At 44.8% G+C, this 23,362-nt stretch overlaps 3 protein-coding genes across 7 annotated transcripts in view; 2 read left to right on the top strand and 1 right to left on the bottom strand.

Annotated features, from left to right (window-relative positions):
- Positions 1 to 2,519: 2,519 nt before the first annotated feature.
- LOC146514292 (protein FAM222A-like) overlaps positions 2,520 to 23,362 on the top strand; it is a 35,583-nt gene continuing 14,740 nt past the window's right edge. Inside the window, exon 1 of one of the 2 annotated variants that reach the window (XM_085165120.1) lies at positions 2,520 to 3,304. The gene's annotated coding sequence lies outside the window, so the exon portion shown is untranslated. The remainder of the gene's footprint in view (positions 3,305 to 23,362) is intronic. The other variant, XM_085165119.1, reaches the window with a different exon arrangement.
- Positions 8,772 to 9,935, bottom strand: LOC146514293 (uncharacterized). Its single transcript, XM_085165123.1, has one exon. The coding sequence runs from the start codon at positions 9,918 to 9,920 to the stop codon at positions 8,772 to 8,774; it is 1,149 nt and encodes a 382-aa protein (XP_085021249.1). The 5' UTR covers positions 9,921 to 9,935.
- Positions 10,530 to 22,562, top strand: LOC146514294 (uncharacterized). 4 transcript variants are annotated; one of them, XM_085165118.1, is made up of 2 exons: positions 10,530 to 10,567; positions 11,270 to 22,562. In XM_085165118.1, exon 2 carries the CDS (start codon positions 11,272 to 11,274, stop codon positions 15,757 to 15,759), a length of 4,488 nt encoding a protein of 1,495 aa, XP_085021244.1. In that variant the 5' UTR covers positions 10,530 to 10,567; positions 11,270 to 11,271; the 3' UTR covers positions 15,760 to 22,562. The 4 variants fall into 4 exon arrangements, with proteins under 4 accessions (XP_085021244.1, XP_085021242.1, XP_085021241.1 ...); XM_085165116.1 differs by having other exon boundaries at positions 10,531 to 20,125; positions 20,158 to 22,562; XM_085165115.1 differs by having other exon boundaries at positions 10,531 to 20,119; positions 20,158 to 22,562.

Here is a 23,362-nt window from a genome sequence, read left to right on the forward strand (position 1 = left end):
GGAACATTTTTAATGACATGCAGATGTGGTATACAATTCACAGGAGAAGAGGTACTTGTTGCATCATGGGGGGTAGCCAAGCATATAACTGTTTCTTTAAAATGCCTTGTTCACTCATCAGAGACACTTACGGTGAAACACTCCTGACATTTTCCTCGCCACATTACAAAAAAGACGTGGTAATAAAGACATTTAAAATCCTTCCTTCCTGTATGTTGCAGTGAGCAGTGAAAAAGTGACACTGAGCCATGATGTGCAACTCCAAGGGCCTGAAAGCGAGACAGCTAAATAATATTAAACTCCTACTTTAATCCCTTACACATGTACATTTCCTACTATGTTATATCACTGTAAAAGGCTTATATTGTTTGACACAATCTCTAGATACTTCAAACAAGCACACTTGCATAGACACATAAAAATGCACAGGTACATTTACCTCCCCTCTATAATGCAATCACCTCATGCAGTCATGTCATTAGACTTACAGCATGTTCATTGTGGCAGCCACTGGGCACTATGATTAGATTTAGGCTGGGTGAGTAGTCAAGCATTGATTGTCATTTCTATCTGAATATGTCATATACCTCATGTCCTTAAGGGTAACAAGACACAAGGCTATTATATTGATAAATGCTCTAATTTTAAATGTGTCTACCTCAGGGAGCAAAATGTATAACATAAAGCAGAAACACAGTCTGGCACACACTGTTATTCCACTTCCTACAACATCTATATTTGCATTTCAAGATCTAGATTAACTGGTTTCAAATAAACTTACAGTTCTGCTGGTGTTGAATTACTGCAATAACGATGGCTTCATTCAGCGCAGTAAACTGTGTTAATCCCAGCTTTTTAAATGTAGCTATTGGCAGCATTTTAGGAGAAGAATGCACCACTCGAGCGTTACCTTTCAACGTTTCCGATCCAGCAGTCATATCAAACTAAAATCTTCTTACACTGACAAATACAACCGGTATTAAAAAACAAAAACAAGTAAATTCCTCCTCACTAACAGTTTAAAAAATATGAGCCATCAGTCCAGACAGTCCCAGTGAAAATGCAAAATAACTCAGCTGTGAGAGTCCAGACGCTTTTCTTTCCAAGCTCCTGAGACAACTCAGCTGTAGTTGTCTCAACTTTTGTTGTAGTAGTAGTAGCAATAGTAGTAAAATTAGTTTGCTAATGCTTCAGGTACATTAATCTGATTATTTGCATTGGAAATGTATTCCTGTGCATTTTAAATTTGCCTTCTTTGATGTGTTGTAGATTTCTCATGAGCTTATGTTGAAAACAGGCTTTTATCTCTGAACTGATGAGTCCTGACTTTTTTAAAGGTTACAGTTTGTGAGTGTCAGTATGTGTATCTGTTGCCTCCCAGTCATTACCTGACAGTGTTAAGTAAAGGGTATTTTCTGTTTACCTTAAGGTTACTGAACAGTTTCAGATGTATAAAAGATGCATTCAGATGCATTCATTAGAAATTCCCCTACACCATAAAGTAGTTTCGTCTTATTCAAATAGCCTACAATAGCTTTACAAACTAACAACAATAATGACAGAACAATGACTTTGTAATAATAAGCTCATTATACACTCACTTTATAATCTTTTGGACACATACACACTTTACTCGGTACACAACCTCACTAGTACTAGGTTGTGTACTCATCTTCTGATGGCTGGAAGCAGAAGATAAGTACACTAATCAGGAGTAACCCCCCACCCACCTACCCCCTCTGGACCCTAGAAGAGGGTGGGGGTGTTTTGTTATACAATGACTCTTCCAGTCAGTTTGTGACAATCTGTGGTGAAAGGGCTTCTCTCATTTGTTCATTAGATACATTACAGTTGTCTTCATGTTACTTTAGCAAGGGTTTGTGATAGTCTAGCTGAAGAAAATAGTGTGAGTTTCTGTGTGTGTGTGTGTGTGTGTGTGTGTGTGTGTGTGTGTGTGTGTGTGTGTGTGTGTGTGTGTGTGTGTGTGAGTGAGTGAGTGAGTGAGTGAGTGAGAGTGTGTGTGTGTGTTTCACCTTGTTTCACCTGTGACTTTTAAATGATGCCCAGATGATACCAAGGAACATAAAGTGTGTCAGGAAAGTATCCCCCACACTATTACACCACCAACAGCTGCTTGAACTATTAATTCAAAGCAGGATGGATTCATGCTTTCATGTTGTCCACATCAAATTCTGCCCCTTCCATCTAAATGTTACGGCAGAAATTGAGACCATACAACATTTTACCAGTCTTCTACTGTCCATTTTCCAAATAGTAGACTCAATTTCCTGTTCTTGGCTGACAGGAGTGGCACCCCGTGTGGTCTTCTGCTTCCAGACGGTGCCTATCTCCTTCAGGGTTTGATGCATTGTGATTTCAGCGCTGGTCTTTTGCATATGCCGTGGTTGTAACAAGTGGATGTCTGAGTTATTATTGCCTTCCTACCAGCTTGAATCAGTCTTTTCTTTGACTTGTAACGTCAAAAGGCATTTTCATCCAGAGAACTGCCACAGGAATACCACAGGATAGTTTCTCTTTTTCAGACTATTCTCTGTAAACCCGAGTGATAGCTGTAGGTTGTCAGTTTCTAAACCACCACCATATAGATGGCCCGTTAGTAACAGTCTAGGTGTATAATATATAGCTTTTGGACAGAGGACACCTACTTGCAGTTCTCCTCCTGAACACCTAATCTAATAAAGGGTTGATTAAGCACTGCTAACTGGATAAGCTGCAGAAAAAACCCATCTGGAATCCTGGTGTGTAGCTCTCTTGATCGATCAGATGTGCTTGTGTAAAGACCGAAAACTTACATTTGTTCTGGGACGCTCTTCCCCTTTAAATCTTTCCGCTAAACGGGAACGTGCTTCCTTTGACTGGTTTGGGATCACGACAGCGGCCGCCCTCTCTCGCGCACGATTGGCCGAGCCGTGGGAATATTCAAATGAAGCTTTGATTGATTGGCCCGGAGCCGGTTTCAACAGTGCAGAGGACTCATTTTCATTCCGACATCACTCTCCGTGGTTCACACGGCTCGGTTAGGCTTGCTGACATGATACGCAAGCGATGGCAAGGAAAACCTAATCGGTGAAATTATCTCCCACACCAGCGGCGAATATGTCGAGGAAGTGCAGTTAACGGAGCCAGCTTTATCAATGGATATTCCTCCCGGGGTTTCAGGCGCTCATCGCGAATTCTGTGGCGAGATTGCTTTTGCAGAGGAAATACGCCTTCCGAGCAGGAGAACAACCAATCAGCCGTGGCGAACCAAAGATAAACAAGCCTTATGATAAGACAAAACTCTGTAAGACATCGATCACGTTTCCCCCTTTTCCTCTATAATAATGTTTAATCTCCTCTGTGGGGACTCCTGTGAAATGTTTGTTTTTTAGTTTTTTTCAATAATTTAGTTTGCCATGCATTTGTGCCAGTCAGACTGCCTCTAATTATGGCTGTGTGTGTGTGTGTGTGTGTAGTATTTAACAATAACGGAGTGAGAAAGGAAATAAGGTTCGTACGGGAGCTTCAGCGTGTAATGCCAGCATTGATTTTAGGTTGACAGCGCTGAATTGGTGAAAGATGCCCAGTGCGCACTAATAGGATAGGAGCGTCTCGCCCTTACTGTATATCATTATAGCTGTGTATCATATCTATTGGCCAGTGTGCATTCATCAGAGTGGAGGTCGCTCATTTGTTTTCGTCTTAAACAATAATATATAGTATTTACTAGCTCCAACATGTATTTAACGAGTAATTGTAGAAAATATAGGAGACACGTGATTTTTATTTTATTTCAAGACACAAAACATTTTTAAATTTTTAGTCTTTTTTCCTATAGAGGCCTTATGGCGTAAGTAAATATCAGTCTGCACATCCATGAATGGAAGGAAGGCTTTGAAAGGCGCTTTATATGTCAGCATCTCAGTGGATATGGGAAGTGCTTTGAAGTATATTATCGGTCATTCATGGTTGCCTCAGAAGGTTTCCATTTCTATTGTCTAGAAGCCGGAGGTGGGATCATCGCACCTCACTGCACCGGTGGCAGCCGAGGTTGAAGGTTAGCCGCAGCGGAGTTCCTAAAGATTATTGGCCAGGTGTGAAATTCTACCCTGCATGCTTTTCCTGCTTGGGCCAGATCCTTTATTACCCAGAGAGATGGGATGTCACAGCTTAGCACCAGAGGCAGAGAAGAAAAGCCAGCAATTTGGTGTTTTATTATCATCTTCTTTTTCTTCTGGCTGTTTCCAGAGCAAAAGAGAAATATATGCCAACTCCCCTGGGTTTAGTTTAATAGGCTTTTCTGGGTCGTTTTTCTTCCTTATGGCTTTCCTATAAACATATTTAAATCATGACTTTCTGGCCTTTGATTTATTATAATGTCAGAGTGTATTGAAAATATTGCCGCCTGCTCGTTTCCATCGCTTTTCTTTTCACTCTGAAAGCTTCAGTTTGAAAATCTTACTTTCAGCTAACTAGCTGTAATTACATGTTCACATTGTGTTTGCGTGTTTGAAGTATGTGTTGACCGAGTCCGAACTTGCTCGAGAGGCTTTTAATTTGCATTGTATCACGAGCAGTCAGTGTGCAGGTAACCCCCATGGGGGTTTCCCTCTGATCTCACATCTCACACCCCAGCAGTAATTCCAGCTCTGTGAGGGAAAAGGGATTTGTCATTTGGCTGCCTGCTTCCCTTTGCTTTCTCAGGAGCGAAGCTGAGCTCTGATTTATTGTGAAATTTCCTCAGGCTGGCTCAATCTCCAGGCCTACCGAATTACTGAATGGAAGGAGCTGCTCGCTAGGAGAATGACCTTTTCTTGAAAGATTATTACTCAGGCAAGTGCAAGGACTAATTAAGGTCATGTCCTTTTTTCTGCTATGTCATCCATTGACTGACTTTTCAGGGTACAGCGAATTTTCTGTGGTGTATCAGTCCATGGTTAGGATGTGGAATGATAACATGAAGCAGATGACTTGGAAAATATATGGATGGGTGACAAACAAAACCTGATCCCTTCTCCTCTAAGGGGATCCAGTGGCCCCGTTGTGATGTGGATGGGATTTTTGTCCTCTTTTTTGTGTTTCCAGTAAAAAGTAGCCACACCCTACAATGCCCTGTCTTTATTGTCTTTTCTACTCAAAATAAGCCCATGGTTTACAAATTGAACACTGTGTTGTATCCAGTAAGACTTAAAGTAATGGCTCGAGTGATAAACGCATAAGGAAAGTGCTTACTTAAGCCATAAATGAAGTGAAAATTGGGGCGATTTTTTTTGTAGGCCGTGCATTAATTGCTGTCTACTATCAGAAGAGTCGCCCCCTGCTGGTTATTAGAAAGAGTTCAGATTTAACCAATTTCCAGACTGGCTTCTGATCCAGAAACTATTTTACAGCCTTACCAGTCACCTGATTTCAAAACACTGAAATACCTGTGGGACGTTATGGACTGTAAGCACTATGCACAACCATCAGACTTGGAAGAATAGGAAGAATCAATGCCAAGGTGCACCGAGGCTGTTTTGGTGGCACATGCTGGCCCGGCACTTTACTCGGTGCTATTTAATTTTTTTTCATTTGGTTTGTCATCTGTCTTCTGTGCACTCAACTTGTCCATTTCACTGGGATAATGTCAGTGGTTTTGTTGCTTAGCAATTTCTCCTGTGCACCCTTTGTAATCAGCTCTTTATCTGCTAGGAGATGTCAGGTGTAATTATGAGCAGCCTGTCATCTTTTGAAATTTGTCTAATTGGTCTTTTAATTCTAACAGGATGAAGGCTTAGTGAGACGTGGGCTGTGGGTTGAAGGTTAAGGACTGGGCCTCCTGAGGTTAGGGAGGAGGGAACCGGCCCTCCTAAGGTCGTTATTGTTTTGTCTACATACTGCTACTTGGTAATTATTTTTGATTAATGTAAAGCCAAATTTGAACTGATGCGTCATCATTTAGTCTGAAAAGAAAGGCTAAAGAAAGGCGGTGAGATGATGTCTTTATAAGCTGAACCAAAGATCAAAGACTCTTTTCTCATAGAGCATTTTAATGTTTCTGTGATGCATGGCAGAAAGCTTCTCATTAGGTTCATCTCCTGCATAAGAACCATACAGGCAGCATTTTCTCCACAGTTTTTAATGAGTTGTTTGTTTGCTCCGAAATTTTAATGGCTTGAAGGAATCAGTGACCCTTTACAATTTAGCAGTAAACTAAGAAGCCAGGAGACAGGACTTGGGAGAAGATTGTTTGTCTAACATAAACTCATTTTTATCTTTTTTGTCATGGAATTGGAAGACTAAAAACAATTCTGCCTGTCCACGGTTTGGCAAACAGATGTCATGTTAAAATAATAGTCTTCATCTACTGACAAAAGAGCTTATGTCTCCACAAAACCTACAGCTCACTCTCATTCACGATCTGTTATCTTTGAAGTCAGGGTTTTCTAAAGGCCAGGCTGCATACCCATAGCTCTTTGACAGTGTGTCTCAAGTGTGCATACTGGGATAAAGATAAGATAAAGCTCTGTTTAGCCTCTAATGCTGCTTTGGCATTGGCCAGTCTTTACCCAGTGTGCAGTGTGTTTCTTTTACCTTGGCACTGTGTGTGCACACAGACCATTTTGGGTCAGCCCAAGGCTTCCTGCTCAAAAAACAAGGCTGTTTAAAAAGGTTTAGATTCGTGGCTGAATTTGTGCTTTGCATCTTTATGTATAAAATGTCAGAATTACTGTTTTCCAAATAGTTAATGTAGTATTTAGACTTCTTTTTGTTCTTTTTCCATTTTTTCCCTAATACTAGCATTTCATGCTTGCACAAATGAAAGCTGAGCATAAAAGCAAAATTCTACATGTGTATAGGTTGTGTCGTGTAGATTAAATACAGACTTGTAGAAATGACCTATATTAACAGAAAAGTAAATGATTAATTGTTTGAGAAAAACTGTGACCCTCACAGATCGTCAGTTTCTATATCAAAGTCCTTCAAGAACCTTGAGCCTACCGTGGACTAGGTCTGGTCATTTGTCGACCAGCAGTTTCACTGGTCCCAGGACATATATACAAACTACACATAAAAATCACCCAGTGAAATCTAAAAAACAAAGCTTGAAAAGTTTGATTGCTTTTCCCTGAAATGTAGTTTTAAAAAGTTGAATTAACTGTTTGTTTTTTTTACCCTGTAAATTATACTTCTGCCACCATCTTTGCTGTTGCAGAACTTTTCCATAGATTTCAATTCAGGATTCTGCAATTTTGCCGTGTGCCAGTGTTAGCTATTTAATATTAGCTGGTCAATCTATTGGCATTGTCATGCCTGTTATATAAAATATTTTAAAAGTAAAGAAGAGATATATCTTAAGGTTATGTATATAACCCCGGTTCTCTGAGTAGCATGAGTGAGTGTCTCACTATGGGAACGCCTCCTGCGTGACCTCATCAGAAGCTCAAATACCATTACGCCAGCCCTTACAGGCTGGCTAGGTGACGCCCATGTCAGGAGGGGCCAGTGCCTCCCTATATAATAGGCTGACATAGCGTCAGATGTCATTCAAAACAAGCCCACCTCTTCCTCGCTTCCATAGCAAGGAGGGCGGTCTGGTGAGACACTCACTCATGCTACTCAGAGAACCGGGGTTATATACATAACCTTAAGTTCTCTTTCATAGCATTTGTTTCGTGTCTCACTATGGGAGAAATACTGACTCCCGGATTGCCAGACATGCCTGTTAAGAAGACAACTGTCCCCAACAGCACTTCACAGGGGAGAGGCCCCCACCTGGGAAGAACCTGCACTGAGGACTGAATGTGCTAGGTTAGGCGCTGTCACATCTAACCTGTAAAACCTAGCAAATGTATGAGGTGAGGTCCAGCATGCAGCTGCACACACCTCCTGAATAGAAACACCCCTAAAGAGAGCCCATGAGGTTGCCAGACCTCTAGTGGAATGGGCATGTAAGCCAGCAGGGGGCTGAAGGCCCCTGCTAGTATAGGCCAGGGCAATTGCTCCTACTATCCAATGGGAGAGGCGCTGTTTAGACACAGGCTTTCCCATATGTGGCTTAGCCCAGGACACGAACAGCTGGTCACTTTGTCTGACACTCTGGGTTCAGTCCATGTAAATGCGCAGAGCACGGACTGGACACAAGGTATGCAGCCGCTGTTGCTCCTCTGAGGAGAAAGGCGGTGGGCAAAAGGCCGGCAGTTCTATAGGGGAACATGTGCCAACAACCTTCGGGACAAAGGCAGGGTTGAGCCGCATACTGACCCTCGTATTATTCGAGGAGAACTGAATGCATGACCGATGCACTGAGAGAGCGTGGATCTCTCCCACACGTTTAGCAGAAGCTAAAGCAATTAATAGAGCCGTCTTCAAGGACAGAAATTTTAACTCAACCTGTTCCAGGGGTTCAAATGGGCAACAGGAGAGCGCAGCCAATACTGTGGGAAGGTCCCACGATGGAGCCAACGGCCTAGACATAGGCAATTTACGCCGTGCACCCTTCATGAAACGGCATATTAAGGGATGCTGGCCAACAGTCTTTCCCTCAAAACCAATATGGCAGGCTGAAATTGCTGCCAAATACACCTTGATGGTGGAGAAGACTTTACCCTTATCAATCAGGGCCTGAAGAAACAACAGAATCACAGCCACAGAGCACTGAAAAGGGATGGCCTGTGATTCTAAGCACCAGCTTTCAAACACATGCCACTTGTGCTCATATAGCATCCTAGTAGACGATGCTCTAGAACACTGAATAGTGTCGATAACACTATGAGGGAGCCCCACCGTGTTCAGGTTAAACCACTCACGGGCCAAGCCCATAGAGCTAGCCTCTCTGGGTGGGGGTGGAATATTTCCCCCTGTGCCTGAGACAGGAGGTCTCTGCGTAGTGGTAACGGCCAAGGTGGGCCGCACAGCTGCTGAAAAATCTCCGCCAGCCAGTGCTTCCCTGGCCAGTGCGGGGTTATCAGAATCATATAGTGACTTCTCTCCCTCACTCTGGCCAGAGTTGGAGAAATGAGGGCCACTGGGGGAAAAGCATAGAGGAGGGTTCTCGGCCACTCGTGAGCTAGAGCATCCACCCCAAGTGGAGCTCTCTGATCGTGCAGCGAGTAAAACAGGGGACACTGAGCATTCTCCCTGGATGCATAAACGTCCACGGTCGCCTGACCAAATCGCAGCCAGATCTGCTTCACCACCTCTGGGTGAAGCTTCCAGTCCCCATACAGCGGGTTGCCCCTGGAGAGAAGATCTGCTCCAAAGTTCAAGATCCCCGGCACGTGAGTTGCTCTCAGTAACAGCAGGTGGACACTGCTCCAGACTATCAGTCTGTGTGCCAGTGTGTGTAACTTGGGGGACCCCAGACCCCCCTGTCTGTTGATGTAAGCCACAACAGTGGAATTGTCCGACCTCACTAAAACATGATGACCTCTCAGCCAAGGGAGAAAGTGTTTTAGCGACAGGTGAACCGCCAGCAGTTCCAGACAGTTTATGTGGGTGGAGCGCATGTGAGGGCCCCATTCCCCATTCACTGTTCTGCCCTCGTGGGTGGCCCCCCAGCCCGAAAGAGAGGCATCTGTGGAAATCACCTTCCTGGCTGAAACTGCCCCCATGGCAACGCCCTGAGACAAGAAACCTGGCCTCTTCCACTCGCGGAGAGCGAGTGAACAGTCTGCAGAGACTCTCACGCGACGGTGGCCGTCTCGGTGAGGGTCCAGTCCCCGTGAGCCCACCCAGCGCTGAAAGCCTCTCATGGAAGGCGTCCCAGTGTTATCGCCACTAGAGAAGAAGCCATCAGACCGAGCAGCCTCTGGCACTGTTTGAGGGTCACTGTGTTCCCTCTGCGAAACAGTGCTAGGGATGACTGTATGGCCGCTGTTCTCTCTGGGGACAGAAAAGCCCTCACCCGAAGGGTGACGCCAACTCAATGCATAACACATTGACGCCAACTCAATGCATTACATGAAAGTAATGCATTGAGTTGGCGTCAATGTGCTCTTTTCCACGTTTATCTGGAAACCCAAACTCTCCAGATGGTGTATGAGAGCATTTGTGTGACAAGTCGCTCCCTGGTGGGTTGGGGCTGCCACCAGCCAATCGTCGATGTATGTGGCCACCCGAATGCCCTTTTTCCTGAGCGGGGCCACTGCTGCCTCGGTACATTTCACAAACACCCTTGGGCTCAGTGAGAGACCAAAAGGCAGGACTACAAACTCGTATGCTATCCCCTGGAAAGCAAATCTCAGATACTTTCGGTGTGGGGGATATATGGGGATGTGGAAATAAGCATCCCTCAGGTCGATTGATGTGAACCAGTCGCCCGCTCGTACAAACCGTAGCAGCGAGGCGTGTGTCAACATCCTGAACTTGTATGTCCTCAAATGCCGGTTCAGGGCACGGAGATCCAGAATGGCTCTCATCCCCCTCCCCCCTTTCTTTGGCACAAGGAAATACCTTGAATAAAATCTGCTGTGCATTTCCTTGGGAGGGACAACTCTTATAGCTCCTTTGTCTCTCAAGGTGGAAATTTCCTCCAGGAGAAAACTGGCTGACTCGCTGTGATGGCTGCAACTACAGCCCCACAGTGGTAATGCCCACCATGTCTGTAGAGGCTTATAAGTAACATAACATTCACATTTGTCTTTCTTTAAATATAGGTATTAGTTTACAGGGTAATAAATAACTGGTTTTTGTTTAAAGTTAATTCACATATCCACATGACACTGTATTCTAAAATAAGTGCGCACATTTTAGTTTACACTGTTATGTATGATTAATCTTTTGTTTTCCAAGTTACCTTAGTTGCAGCTGCTCCAGTCCCTTGATTGAGGAGCCAAGAGGTGGAAAAGGGGCGGAGCGAGTTTTAAAGGAACAAGACAAATTGGTTCATGCCATAATTCGGGACCATGGGGGGGAATTGGAGTTTATTATGTTTGGTTTAGTTAGGTTTTGTGTATTTTACCCCTTTTCCTGTTTTTGTGGGCTGATCAGCCACTATTTAAGTTTCCCCTTTGTCTTGTTAAGTTAGGTCAGTTTGTTTGAGTTACTAGTACTTTGAGTAGAGTTTTGTTATTTTGACCTCTTTTATGGGCCCAAGATTTTGATTCTTTTGTCATGATTTAACTAATTATGTTCCTTTGGGTTAAATAAAAAATCATTTTTTTGGACGTCAACCTGTGTCTAATTTTCCTTCACTGCTCGGTCCATCACAAGTGGTGTCAGAAGTGGGATCAGCAGTTGAAGGCACAGGATTTTTTTTTCTCTTTTTTTCCCCTCTTCACTTATTAAGCCATGCACAGAATGGGAAGGAGTGGCAGAGGAGCAAAAGGAGATTGTCAAAACCAGCCAGTTGGAGTGGTAGAGCAAGTAGAAGGAGAAGAGGAAAATGGAGCCTCTGGAGGGGTGGATAGTACTGAGAGCCAAGGTAAGGAGCCGACAATGTCAGAACTGATTTCCATCCTTCGTTCTCATATGGGTCAGCAGGAGGCCCAGGAAGCAAGAAGAAGGGAGGAGTTTACCCGCCAGGAACAGCGCTTTAGAGCACTACAACATCAGTTTCAGCTGTTGCAGGTAGAAGTGCAAGCTCGTACCTCCCCGGTCCCTGAGCCTCAGATGGAGGTCTCTGAGCTTCAAATGGAGGAACCTGAACAACCAGAGGTAGAGTCCTTTGAAGAGGAGGATCCTCCTGGTGCTGGCTCCAGTAATGAGCAAATACATCCTCAATCAGGTCAGTCTCGCTTTTATGAACCCAGGCTGGAAAAATTGACAGAGGAGGATGATATTGAACATTTTTTAACAACATTTGAACGCATGGCTGTGGTTTGCCGGTGGCAAAAAATGGACTGGGTTTTTCATCTGATTCCTTTACTCACTGGCAAAGCAAGAGGTGCGTATGTTCATATGGATATGGATGACTCTCTAGACTATGACAAAGTTAAAGCAGCTATTCTTCAAAAATATGACATTAATCCTGAGACATATAGACTGAGATTCCGTTCGCTGGAGGTAAAATCTGATGAGAATCCAAAAGAACTATATGCAAGATTGAAAGAGTTATATGAGAAATGGATAAAGCCAAAAGGAAAAACGGTGCATGAGGTTGGTGAAATATTAATTTTAGAGCAATACTTGAGAATGCTGTCTCCTGAGTTACAGATATGGATTAAAGAACGCAATCCAAACTCTGCAGTGGCGGCTGCAGAGCTGGCTGATGTGTTTGTGGCGGCACGGAGAAAAGGACAGCCATGGAGCCACACAGCATGGAAAATGAGAGATATTCCAAAATCTGTCCCTCACTACCAGAAAGCAGGGGTGAGTAAACATCCAAAGAGCCAGCCTGTCAATATGCCGTCAAGACCCCCACCTAAGACTGTGATTTGTTATTTGTGTGGGATGGAGGGCCATACAAAACCTATGTGCCCGAAGAATTCTACAAAAATAACTCAGATGTGTTTTGTGCCCCGACAAAGTGTGGAGCCTAAGGTGGAGTTTGAGAATGGTTTCAAAATGACCTTAGTTGAGGTTGATGGGAAACCATTAAAGGCCCTGGTTGACTCAGGAAGTACTCAGACTCTTGTGCACCGAGACTTTGTTCCTGCAAATAAAGTTAATAATGTGGAGACAATCCCTGTTCGCTGCATTCATGGAGATGAGAGGTCATATCCGACAGCAGATCTGTACATCAAGGTACAGGGACAAACGTATATTCTAAATATTGGTGTTGCAGAGAATCTGCCATTTCCAGTAGTGCTGGGTCGAGATCTGCCTGTGTTGTTTGACTTGCTGAATCCTAGCCATACATGCAATGTTGCAGTAACAAGAGCTCAAGCTAAGAAGAAAGAGGAGCCCTTACACCCTCTCTGTGCCTTGCCCTTCTATGATGCGGACATAGAGACTGCACCCGGGAAGTCTCGTAAGTCACGTGGACAGAGAAGGCAAGAGAAGTTTCTACATACTGCTGTTCGAGTAGCTCCTAGCACAGAGCCTGAGTTACCTTTGGGTTTTGAAATCCCTGTTAATATTATTGAAATGCAACATGACGATCCATCTCTAACATCTCTGCTCCAGAAAGCTGCAGAGAGGAACCAAGGAACGAAGCAAGATTTGAACAGCAAGGTGGAGTTTCTGCTGAAAGATGGCATTTTGTATCGTCAGCAGGGTTCAGCATTGCAGTTGGTGGTGCCTAGAGTAGTCCAGAAGGTGGTGCTCTCCTTGGGACACTCCATTCCATGGGCTGGCCACTTGGGAAAGCACAAAACCATGGCCCGCATTAGAAAATATTTTCATTGGCCTGGAGTGCGCTCGGATGTGACACTGTTCTGTAAAAGCTGCCCTCAGTGCCAGAAGTCTTCTCTTAAAATCCCCTCCAGAGCTCCTCTCCAGTCTCTACCAATTATCAGCACTCCATTTGAACGGCTAGGAATGGACATCGTTGGTCCTCTAGAAAGAAGTAAGGCAGGCAACCGTTACATGCTTGTTGTGACAGATTACGCTACAAAGTACCCAGAGGTCTTTCCTTTGAGATCAATAAAAGCCAAAGCAGTCGCCCTCTGTCTCATACAGTTCTTCTCAAGAGTTGGTTTTCCTCGTGAGATTCTCACTGACCGTGGCACTAACTTTATGTCCGCTTTATTGAAGCAGGTGTACCAGCTCCTTGGGATTAAGAGCCTGAGGACAACGCCATACCACCCTCAGACAGATGGCCTAACAGAGCGTTTCAATCAGACTCTGAAACAAATGTTACGCAAATTTGTCAATGAAACTGGTACAGACTGGGATCAGTGGCTGCCCTACCTCCTCTTTGCATATAGAGAAGTACCCCAGGCCTCTACAGGTTTTTCACCTTTCGAACTATTGTATGGCCATGAGGTACGAGGCCCCTTGTCTCTTCTAAGGGAGACTTGGGAGGGTGACCAAGAAAGATCACAGGCTGTCAATGTTGTCTCTTATGTTGTCCAGATGCGGGAACGGTTGGAGAAGATGACAGAGCTGGCCCAAGCCCACAAAGCAGAAGCGCAGCAGCACCAGAAGGCCTGGTACGACCAGTCAGCTCGGCAAAGATCCTTCAGCCCTGGTCAGAAGGTGCTGGTGCTTCTTCCAAGTGATGACAGTAAGCTGTTAGCAAAGTGGCAAGGGCCATATGAGATCCAAAAGAAACTTGGACAAACAACCTATAAGGTCGCTATTCCAGATCAGCCCCGCTCCAGCAGAGTACTGCACATTAACCTGCTTAAGGAATGGGTGGAGAGACCAAAAGCAGATGTCTTTCTGATTCGGGAGGTTTCGGAGGAGGAGGAAGTGGATGATCAGTATCTGCCAAAACCCACTCCTCAGGACCTGGATCTCAACCATCTTCCTGAGGAAAGACAGGCTCAGGTGAGAAACCTGTGTAAATTAGATGTGTTCAGTGAAAATCCTGGTAGAACGGACATTGTGGAACATGACATTGTGTTGAAAGATGGAGCTTCTGTGAGGAGAATGAGTTACAGGATACCTGAGCGTCTACTGATCCCGTTGAAAGAGGAGATCAACCTGATGTTGTCACTAGGAATCATTGAAGCCTCGAAGAGTGAGTGGTGCCATCCAGTGGTCCTGGTGCCAAAGAAGGATGGCAGTATCCGTTTCTGCATAGACTTCAGGTACCTGAATGCAATATCACAATTTGATTCATATCCAACTCCCCGCATTGATGACATGGTTGAGCGCCTTGGGAAGGCCAGATACCTGACAACAATAGACCTCTGCAAGGGTTATTGGCAGGTACCACTGACTGAGCGCTCAAAAGAGCTGACTGCTTTCCGGACGTCGTGGGGCTTGTTCCAGTTTAAAGTCATGCCCTTTGGACTGCATGGTGCCCCGGCAACATTCCAGAGACTGATGGACCAGGTACTGTCTGACATGTCTGATTTTGCTGCAGCCTACCTTGATGACATAGTGATTTTCAGTTCAACCTGGGAAGAACACCTGCAACACCTGGAGAAGGTATTGGGGCGTCTTCAGTCTGCAGGGTTGACTGTTAATCCAGCTAAGTGTGCCATTGCCGAGGCTGAAACTGAGTACCTTGGGTTTGTGATTGGAAATGGAATAATAAAACCTCAAGTTAATAAGGTCACCGCCATAGAATCCTGTCCCTTGCCAGAGACCAGAAAACAGCTGAGATCGTTTTTGGGTATGGCGGGATTCTATCATCGGTTTATCCCTCATTTCTCCGCCAGGGCCGCTCTTCTGACGGATCTGACTGGTGCCCGGAGTCCCAATAAGATCACCTGGACAGAGGAGGCTAAGATGGCTTTTCAGGACCTACGACAATCTCTGAGTAAGAGCCCAGTCTTGCACAGCCCTGATTTTGAGAGAAATTTCATTCTTCAGACTGATGCCTCAGAGAGAGGATTGGGAGCTGTTCTGTTACAGGGACCGCCTGGAGAGCGTCATCCAGTGGCCTTCATTAGCCGCAAGCTGTTTCCGAGGGAAGTGCGATACTCAACCATCGAGAAGGAGGGACTTGCCATCAAATGGGCTCTGGACTCCTTTAGGTATTATCTTCTCGGACGGGAGTTCATATTGGAAACAGACCATAAGGCTCTTCAATGGATAGAGAGAATGAAGGACACAAATGGAAGGATCACGCGATGGTACCTTGCAATCCAGCCATTCCGGTTTACCATCAACCACATCCCCGGCAAAGATAACTGCACTGCAGACTGTCTCTCTCGCTGTCCCAGGGAGAGATCTGAAGAGGGGGAGTGTGTGATGGCTGCAACTACAGCCCCACAGTGGTAATGCCCACCATGTCTGTAGAGGCTTATAAGTAACATAACATTCACATTTGTCTTTCTTTAAATATAGGTATTAGTTTACAGGGTAATAAATAACTGGTTTTTGTTTAAAGTTAATTCACATATCCACATGACACTGTATTCTAAAATAAGTGCGCACATTTTAGTTTACACTGTTATGTATGATTAATCTTTTGTTTTCCAAGTTACCTTAGTTGCAGCTGCTCCAGTCCCTTGATTGAGGAGCCAAGAGGTGGAAAAGGGGCGGAGCGAGTTTTAAAGGAACAAGACAAATTGGTTCATGCCATAATTCGGGACCATGGGGGGGAATTGGAGTTTATTATGTTTGGTTTAGTTAGGTTTTGTGTATTTTACCCCTTTTCCTGTTTTTGTGGGCTGATCAGCCACTATTTAAGTTTCCCCTTTGTCTTGTTAAGTTAGGTCAGTTTGTTTGAGTTACTAGTACTTTGAGTAGAGTTTTGTTATTTTGACCTCTTTTATGGGCCCAAGATTTTGATTCTTTTGTCATGATTTAACTAATTATGTTCCTTTGGGTTAAATAAAAAATCATTTTTTTGGACGTCAACCTGTGTCTAATTTTCCTTCACTGCTCGGTCCATCACACTCGCCCAGAGCACGAGAGTAAACGATTTCTTTGAAATGTGGTGGAGCCACACTGAATTGCAGCCTGTAGCCCTTTTCCAATGTCCTCAGCACCCATGCTGACTGAGTGCAGGTGGCCCAGCTCTTCATGTGGAGAGACAGAGCGCTCACTGGCCACTCCACCGAATATGGCGTTTTGGCGCCCCCTTGTGGTCGCAGCGCGAAACATACGCCATTTCGGTGTCCCGTCACCTCTGTCACAGGCGAGCGAGGTGACGGGCTCATCTGCATCATCACAGCCGTGGAAACGCGAGTCTCCACGGGCTGCGTTATGGCAGACGGTGCTCTGTTTTTCAGCATGTTTGAGTTTTTCATGCGTTTTGCAACACTCGACAGCGCCCTCGGCAAACTGCCTGGATGCGCGTGTCGGGGCTTTTTTAATACAGAATGCATGAGAGAAGTGCCTGTGAAACAACACTGCAAACTTTGGCTCTCTTTCCCTCTGGCGGGTCCGGTGACAGGAACGCCGGCCCGAGTTAAGCACTCTGTGTGTTGAACTCGCTCTGGAACGGAGCTGGGAGGCGGCAGGGCGGCCCATGAAGGGGGGAAACTGGGTTCGCTCCCGCCTAGAGGAGAGGCTGTCAGGCCGGCCGCTTCTTCCTCCTCACGATCGCGGCAGCGGGGGGAGGAGGAGGGGCTGCTTGAGGTCTGGCCTGGGGAGACTGCTTCCGAGTCCATGGATTCTTAGGGGCCCTGGCAGCCTGGGGGGGCTGCCTGCGTCTTAGGCACTTTGGGAATCCTGAAAGCAGGGACCGGGCGAGACGCTGACTGGCGCGGTGCTGCTGGGGTGGCGTGCTGGGCCATCCTCGGCAGGCAGAGTTTCAGAGCCTCATCATCTCTCTTTTTCTCCTCACATCTCTTCTGCATGGATGTAACAGCCGCACCGAAGAGACCGTGAGGGACGACAGGGGTGTCGAGGAGTTCCTCTTTTTCCTTGGTCGTCAGGTTGGTGAGCCCGAGCCAGCGTGCTCGCTCCTGAAGAACCATGAGGCCCATGGCTCTTCCAGTAGCCTGTATGGCTACCTTGTGGAGGCGGAGGACGTGGTCAGTTATAACGCAGATTTCTTCCCACACTGTGGTATCTGGGTTAGCTGTCATGCTCTCTTCTAGCTCAGCTTGGTAAGCCATTAGCATAGAAGAGGCGTTGTGGGCTCTTACTGACAGAGCCGCTGCCTTGTAGCACTTATCTGTAAGGCTAGACTGGAAGCGGTCTGTTTTGGAGGGGAGAGATGGAGCCGATGAGGACAGAGACGTCTTCGGGTGAAGATGGCTCGCCACCAACGGCTCCACTTGTGGCATCTGGCGGAGGCCGATAGACTCCATCCCCTCACAATCCAGCAGAGAGCTCCCCACGATGGGGTGTTTCTCGCTGTAAGGTTTTGCTTTCCACGTCACCGCTATCTCATCGAGTAGCTCAGGGAAAACAGGCAACACATGCTTCCCCGTCTTTTTCGCCTTCGGCAATTTCTTACCGTCAAAACGAGACTTTACAGCCTCTGTTTGTATGACGGGCAACGGGATGTTGAGCCTAGCGGCTGCGCACTTGCACATGTCCTGCATGTCAAGATCCAGGGGAGACGGCGGTGTCGGTTTTTCAACCTCGCCGGTAGTCGAGGGCTTTGCAGCCCAGCTGATGCTAGCCAAGCAGGTGAAATCTTCCTCCTCGCCGTCGTCAGACAGCAGGAGCTCCGAGTCAGCAGACTCATCTCCGTCCTCGTTAGCATCTCCTCCCCAGGTGACTCCAGCATCGGGGAAAAACACACGATCTCCGTGTGCCTCCAGCGACGGGAAAGCGGTCGCGATGGGCTGAGGGTCTGCCTCTGCCCAGCTCGGCCCTGGCGTTGCGGCCAAATCATCGGGCATCTCAGCCATGGTTAGCTAGAGGGTTGCGCACGTTAGCGAGACTGACACTGAGTGCGGCGAATATTGCTATTCCTCGCTAACGTGGGGTGAAAAGTGTTGCTACTTTTCTACAGGTATTGCTACCTAATGTGTAAAAACCGCTAGCGTCAAAGGGTATTGCTACCTGATGGTGAAGCTAGGGGTACCTTTATTAGCAAAGTATTGCTACTTCCCTGGGTGAAAGTATTGCTACTTGGCATCCGCACTAGCTACAGAACAGTATTGCTACTGCTTGTATGCTAGTGGACAACTGAAAAGCTGGGAACAAAGCGCCCGGCGACCGAGTTGTTCACTCGAATCTGTGGACAGTTTAGCTTTAGCACCCAATAACACAATTGTGTCAGGGTTCCTGGGTCATCGACCCAGTACTTTCGGTTTTGTTCATGTTCAGTTTATTTTGCCACTGCCTGTTTCACTTCCTGTTTGTTCCTGTGTCAGCTCGTCTCGTGCCATTAGCCAGATTATGTTCAGCTGTGTACTCCCCGGTCTCTCATTATCATCCTCATCAGTCTGTGTATTTAAGTCTTCTGTTTCTACTCGTTCTTTGTCGTGTCATTGATGTTGATGTTATGTCGTCGTTTCCGCCAGCCAGCCAGCCAGCCAGCCACGCAGTCCGTTCGTCCTTCCTTTATCCATTCATTCAGTCAGTCGTCCAGCCAGCCAGCCATTTCCTACCTCTGTTCTGTTTGCTCACGCCATCACAATAAACACCAGTCTTCACCCACCTGTGAGTCCTGCGTTTGGGTTCCTTCTTCCTCGCCTCCACACCACGCCTGACAAATTGTCTACAGGCTTCTGCGAGAAGAGGTTTTTGAATGACATCTGACGCTATGTCAGCCTATTATATAGGGAGGCACTGGCCCCTCCTGACATGGGCGTCACCTAGCCAGCCTGTAAGGGCTGGCGTAATGGTATTTGAGCTTCTGATGAGGTCACGCAGGAGGCGTTCCCATAGTGAGACACGAAACGAATGCTATGAAAGAGAACAGTATTTGGTATCTATCTTAAAAATCTTGTATCAGTCAGACACATCTCTGGAAGTTAGAAATGTCAACTTGTGCTCAAAAAATGTTGTCGCTATTAGATAAAGGGAGGGTTAAAATTTGGTCATTTGAATTGTATGATTGTGGGATTTGCAAAAAAAAAATGTCTGTGTTTAGAAGGAAAAAGTGATTTACATAAGAAAGTAGAGGGCACACAGCAACCTCCAGGACTGGAAAAATAACTGCAGATACGTGAATGGGTAAAGGCTGTAAACATGTTTATAGCTCACATTTTAATATTAATCATATTTTCCCAGTGACTTATTGACCTGGCTAATAATGCTGCATAAGTTACATCCAACTGAATGCTCATCTGCCGCAATATTACACATGATAAATTACATAAAGTTTGTGCTTGCATAAATAAGTTGTAGGAAATGCGTTGTTACACTGTTGTAAAGCCTTTTACAGGAACTAATCTTGGTGCTAATGAGGCTCATTGTTATCAGCCGCAGGCCCAAAGTGTTCTTGCTACTAAAGCAGAGTGACTTCGGGTTGTTTGGCTATCCCGTACATGAACCTTTGTTTCCTTTCTCCTTTATTTATTTATTTTTTGCTTTCTCCACACTAAATGTGAAAAGAGAAGTATGGCTCTCTTTTGTATGCTATTCTGATACCAATTATGTAAACTATTATAGAATTTAACCAGGCCAGCTCTTATCGGTTAATCCAGAAGTAATAGATTCTATTAAAAATGTATGAAGGGATTGGGGACGGATGATCTGTGTGTGTGTGTGTGTGTGTGTGTGTGTGCGTGTGCGTGTGTGTGTGTGTGTGTGTGTGTGTGCGTGGAGATGAATTCAGCAGCTGCAACACTGCTGTCTAATTCTGTCTCTATGTGAGGTTTGTCTGGTCTCCATTACTTAGACAGGTTCCTGCAGTGCCTCTGAAAGCCATACATAATATACAATTAATTATACAATAAGTGGATTGTTATTCATGGACCCTGTCATTTTTATTCAAAGTGAGACACTGCTTTTTCTCTTTTGTAATAACTAATTGCTCTTTGTTAGTCATTTATTGATTCTCATTGAACCTTCTTTTCTGGGTTTTTGTTCTCTCTCTTTGCCTTTTGCTTGCCTGCAGTTTCTGAGTAGAAGGAAAGGTATTAGCATAGCACCCGTGCTAATCCACTGGCAGAGTGAAAAGGGTGCTCGTCTTTTTCATTATCATCTAATTATTTACAGAGGATCCTGAGAACTGCTAACGGTAGCTGAGATGGTTCGGTTAGGGAGGTGTGAGTGTAAATGTGGCAGCGTGAGTGTGTGCGTGTGCGTGGAGCCAGTGTGCATGGTGTATTTGTGCATTTGACATTAGTTGAGAAGGAGGCTCTTTGTGCAATTTGCCTCTATCTCAGCTCTGACCCTTAATGCTGTGCAAAGTCATAAAAGACTCCAGAAGGTCAGGCAGATGCTCTTGTCTGAGCCTGTGTATAATTTAGGGCTTTTTCCTCCTTTGATGGATGTTCTTGTGCAGCTGCTTTATACATCCAAACAGGTAAAGCAAGAACACAAGCCTTTTTATGTGTTTTATAATGCAGTAGCATTGTCTAGGTTATCATGCATACCAAACCTTATTATCTCAGGGAATGAATTTATAATCGGTGAATTGTCAGGATATAAATGGTGCTGCTTTGGTGGTAGTCATCTCAAGAATAACAAGATGCCTGAATAATTCAGTTTGAATCATCTGCAAACTGTCTGTTAAATTAAACAACCATACTGAAGTTCACCTCACCTCATCATCTCCCAAAATGCCTTGTGCTGACAGACGTCACATTATAATATGAAGCATTTTACAGTATGACAGGGACAAAGGGGAAAGGCTTGAAAAACGACTTTGTCCGCCAACATATCCTTATCAGGGCACCATGGGGGACAGTTAGATGGGCTGCAAAAACAAGGCCTTTATCTCCCTGTCAGGTCCTCAGTGGGCCACACGACATTGCTTATCACTTGCATGGATGTCGCCTGAGAGTCAGAAGACCTAAATGCTCGAGTAGCTTATATCTGAATGCATAAATACTGTAGATTATGGAGCAGACAGTCGCACATATTGCTTAATTCACACCTCATTTCTTTATATTTTTCTAGGAAAATGGGAAATACGTGCAGGAAAAAACTGCTTAAAAGTCAATATAATAGTATGTATGTAATAGTACGACCTCCTTTATTCTTCACACAGCCTGAACTCTCTTAGGCAAGCTTTCTTGTCATTTCTTTGAGGAATAGTTCTCCAGGCTTCTTGAAGCACATTCATATCTCTTGTTGGCTGTTGGCTGCCTTTTGTTGTGTTCAGTGTAAAGATGATTTCACACTGCTTTTTTCTATGCAGTATGTTTTTAGTGCATTGGCAGTGTTTGAGATCATTGTCATTGCTTAAAAATGAAGCTGCTGCCAATCAGATGCTTTCTAAATTGTTACCTCATGTTGGAATTATATTTGAAAGTACTTTTCTTTGTTCATAATTCCATCAGTTTTGACACGAGCTCTGGCCGTGAGTGGCTGAATTGCAGCCCAAACCATGATAGAGCCTCCACCATGTTTTGCAGAGGGCTGTAGATTTCTTCTGACATCCACAGTGTCAGTTTGAACTAAAAATTAAAAATTTGGACAGATCAGTCTATAAGATCTGATGTCACCGATTTTCAGTCCACTTCTTGTGTAATTTGGCATACTTCAGCTGTTTCTCCCTGTTTCCCTTTAAGAATGGCTTCTTGACAGCCATCCTTCCACTGAGAACGTTTCTGATGAGCTTTGGTGAACAGTAGCTGGATCAACTGTCAGGTCAGACGTATCTCTCAGGTCCTGTGTCAGGTCTTTGCAGGATCTTTTACCTATTTCTTAATGACTTTCAGATACTGTTCATCTGCTGTAGATACGCAAAAATACTATTTATTTTATGTGTTATCATTTTTGTCGATTCAACTAACAGGCTGCTAATAAGAAAGCGCCTAACAAAAGAGTTTACAATTGGTTCTTTGCTAAGTTGCCCGTTATGTGTAAAAACAACACTGGTTCATCCTTTGAGTTAAGAGCCTTTTTTTATGCGCGAATAATTCAAAGGTCATTCTGAAGTGGCTTAATGAACAAAAAAGCAATGTTACTCTGCAAATGGTCAGAAGCAAAGACTGAAAAGCAGACAGTGTCCAAAGAAAAAAAGACCTCCAGAATGCCTGGAGAACAAGTCCTAAAGACTTCTTAAATAAAAAAATACCAGACTCGCTCATTGGAAGCAAAATACAAAGGAAGGATATATCATAAGAAAGTGCAAAACATAAAAAAGATTCATCGAGCAAAACTATGTCTGTATAAAAAAGATGAAATTGCACGAGGGCTTGAGATGATATCATGCATTCTGACATTACTTTAATTTCTCTTCTATTTTGTGGATAATCAGACTATTTTTAAGATTTAAGTTTGCGCTCTCAGTGACTTTTTTTGCCCTCTCTTTGAAATATAGCACCCTGCTTGATGCATTTTCTTCCAGCTGCAAATTGTGGGAGTAATGGAAGGTATTCCAAATTCATGTCTCATTTTCTGCTTGTGAAGGGATTTCTCCAGACGTGCATTTCCTCTCTTGTGTTCCTTCTGCCTTTTTAGTATTTCCCTCTTGACAAATGTGTAGTAATGGAGGGGTTGTTGTGAAATTGCTATTATTTTCAAAATGGAATCCAGGCATACCGAGGCTTTTAGCTCTTCAGATGTGTGTGTTCAGATGAGGCAGGTTGCGCTGAGCAGTTTGAAGTGAGCTTGTCACCGAGGGACAGATGTTGAGTGGAAGAAGGGAGTAGGGGAATCTTTTTTTCTTTTTGGCACCTGAGTAACATAAGATCCACTCCGTCTTCTTCCTTTTGAGGCGAAGGTAATCATGTTTCTGCAGCCCATTGCTGAACATGCTGTTATGTGGTTGACGTGCTTTAGCTGCCCTCCAGACCCTGAGGCAGAAATCAAAACAAAAATCCAGAAGAACCTTAAAAGTTAAAAAAAAAAGGGCAAT

Source organism: Neolamprologus multifasciatus, chromosome 7 (genome assembly GCF_963576455.1).
Source record: "Neolamprologus multifasciatus chromosome 7, fNeoMul1.2, whole genome shotgun sequence".
Classification (NCBI taxonomy): Eukaryota; Metazoa; Chordata; class Actinopteri; order Cichliformes; family Cichlidae; genus Neolamprologus; species Neolamprologus multifasciatus.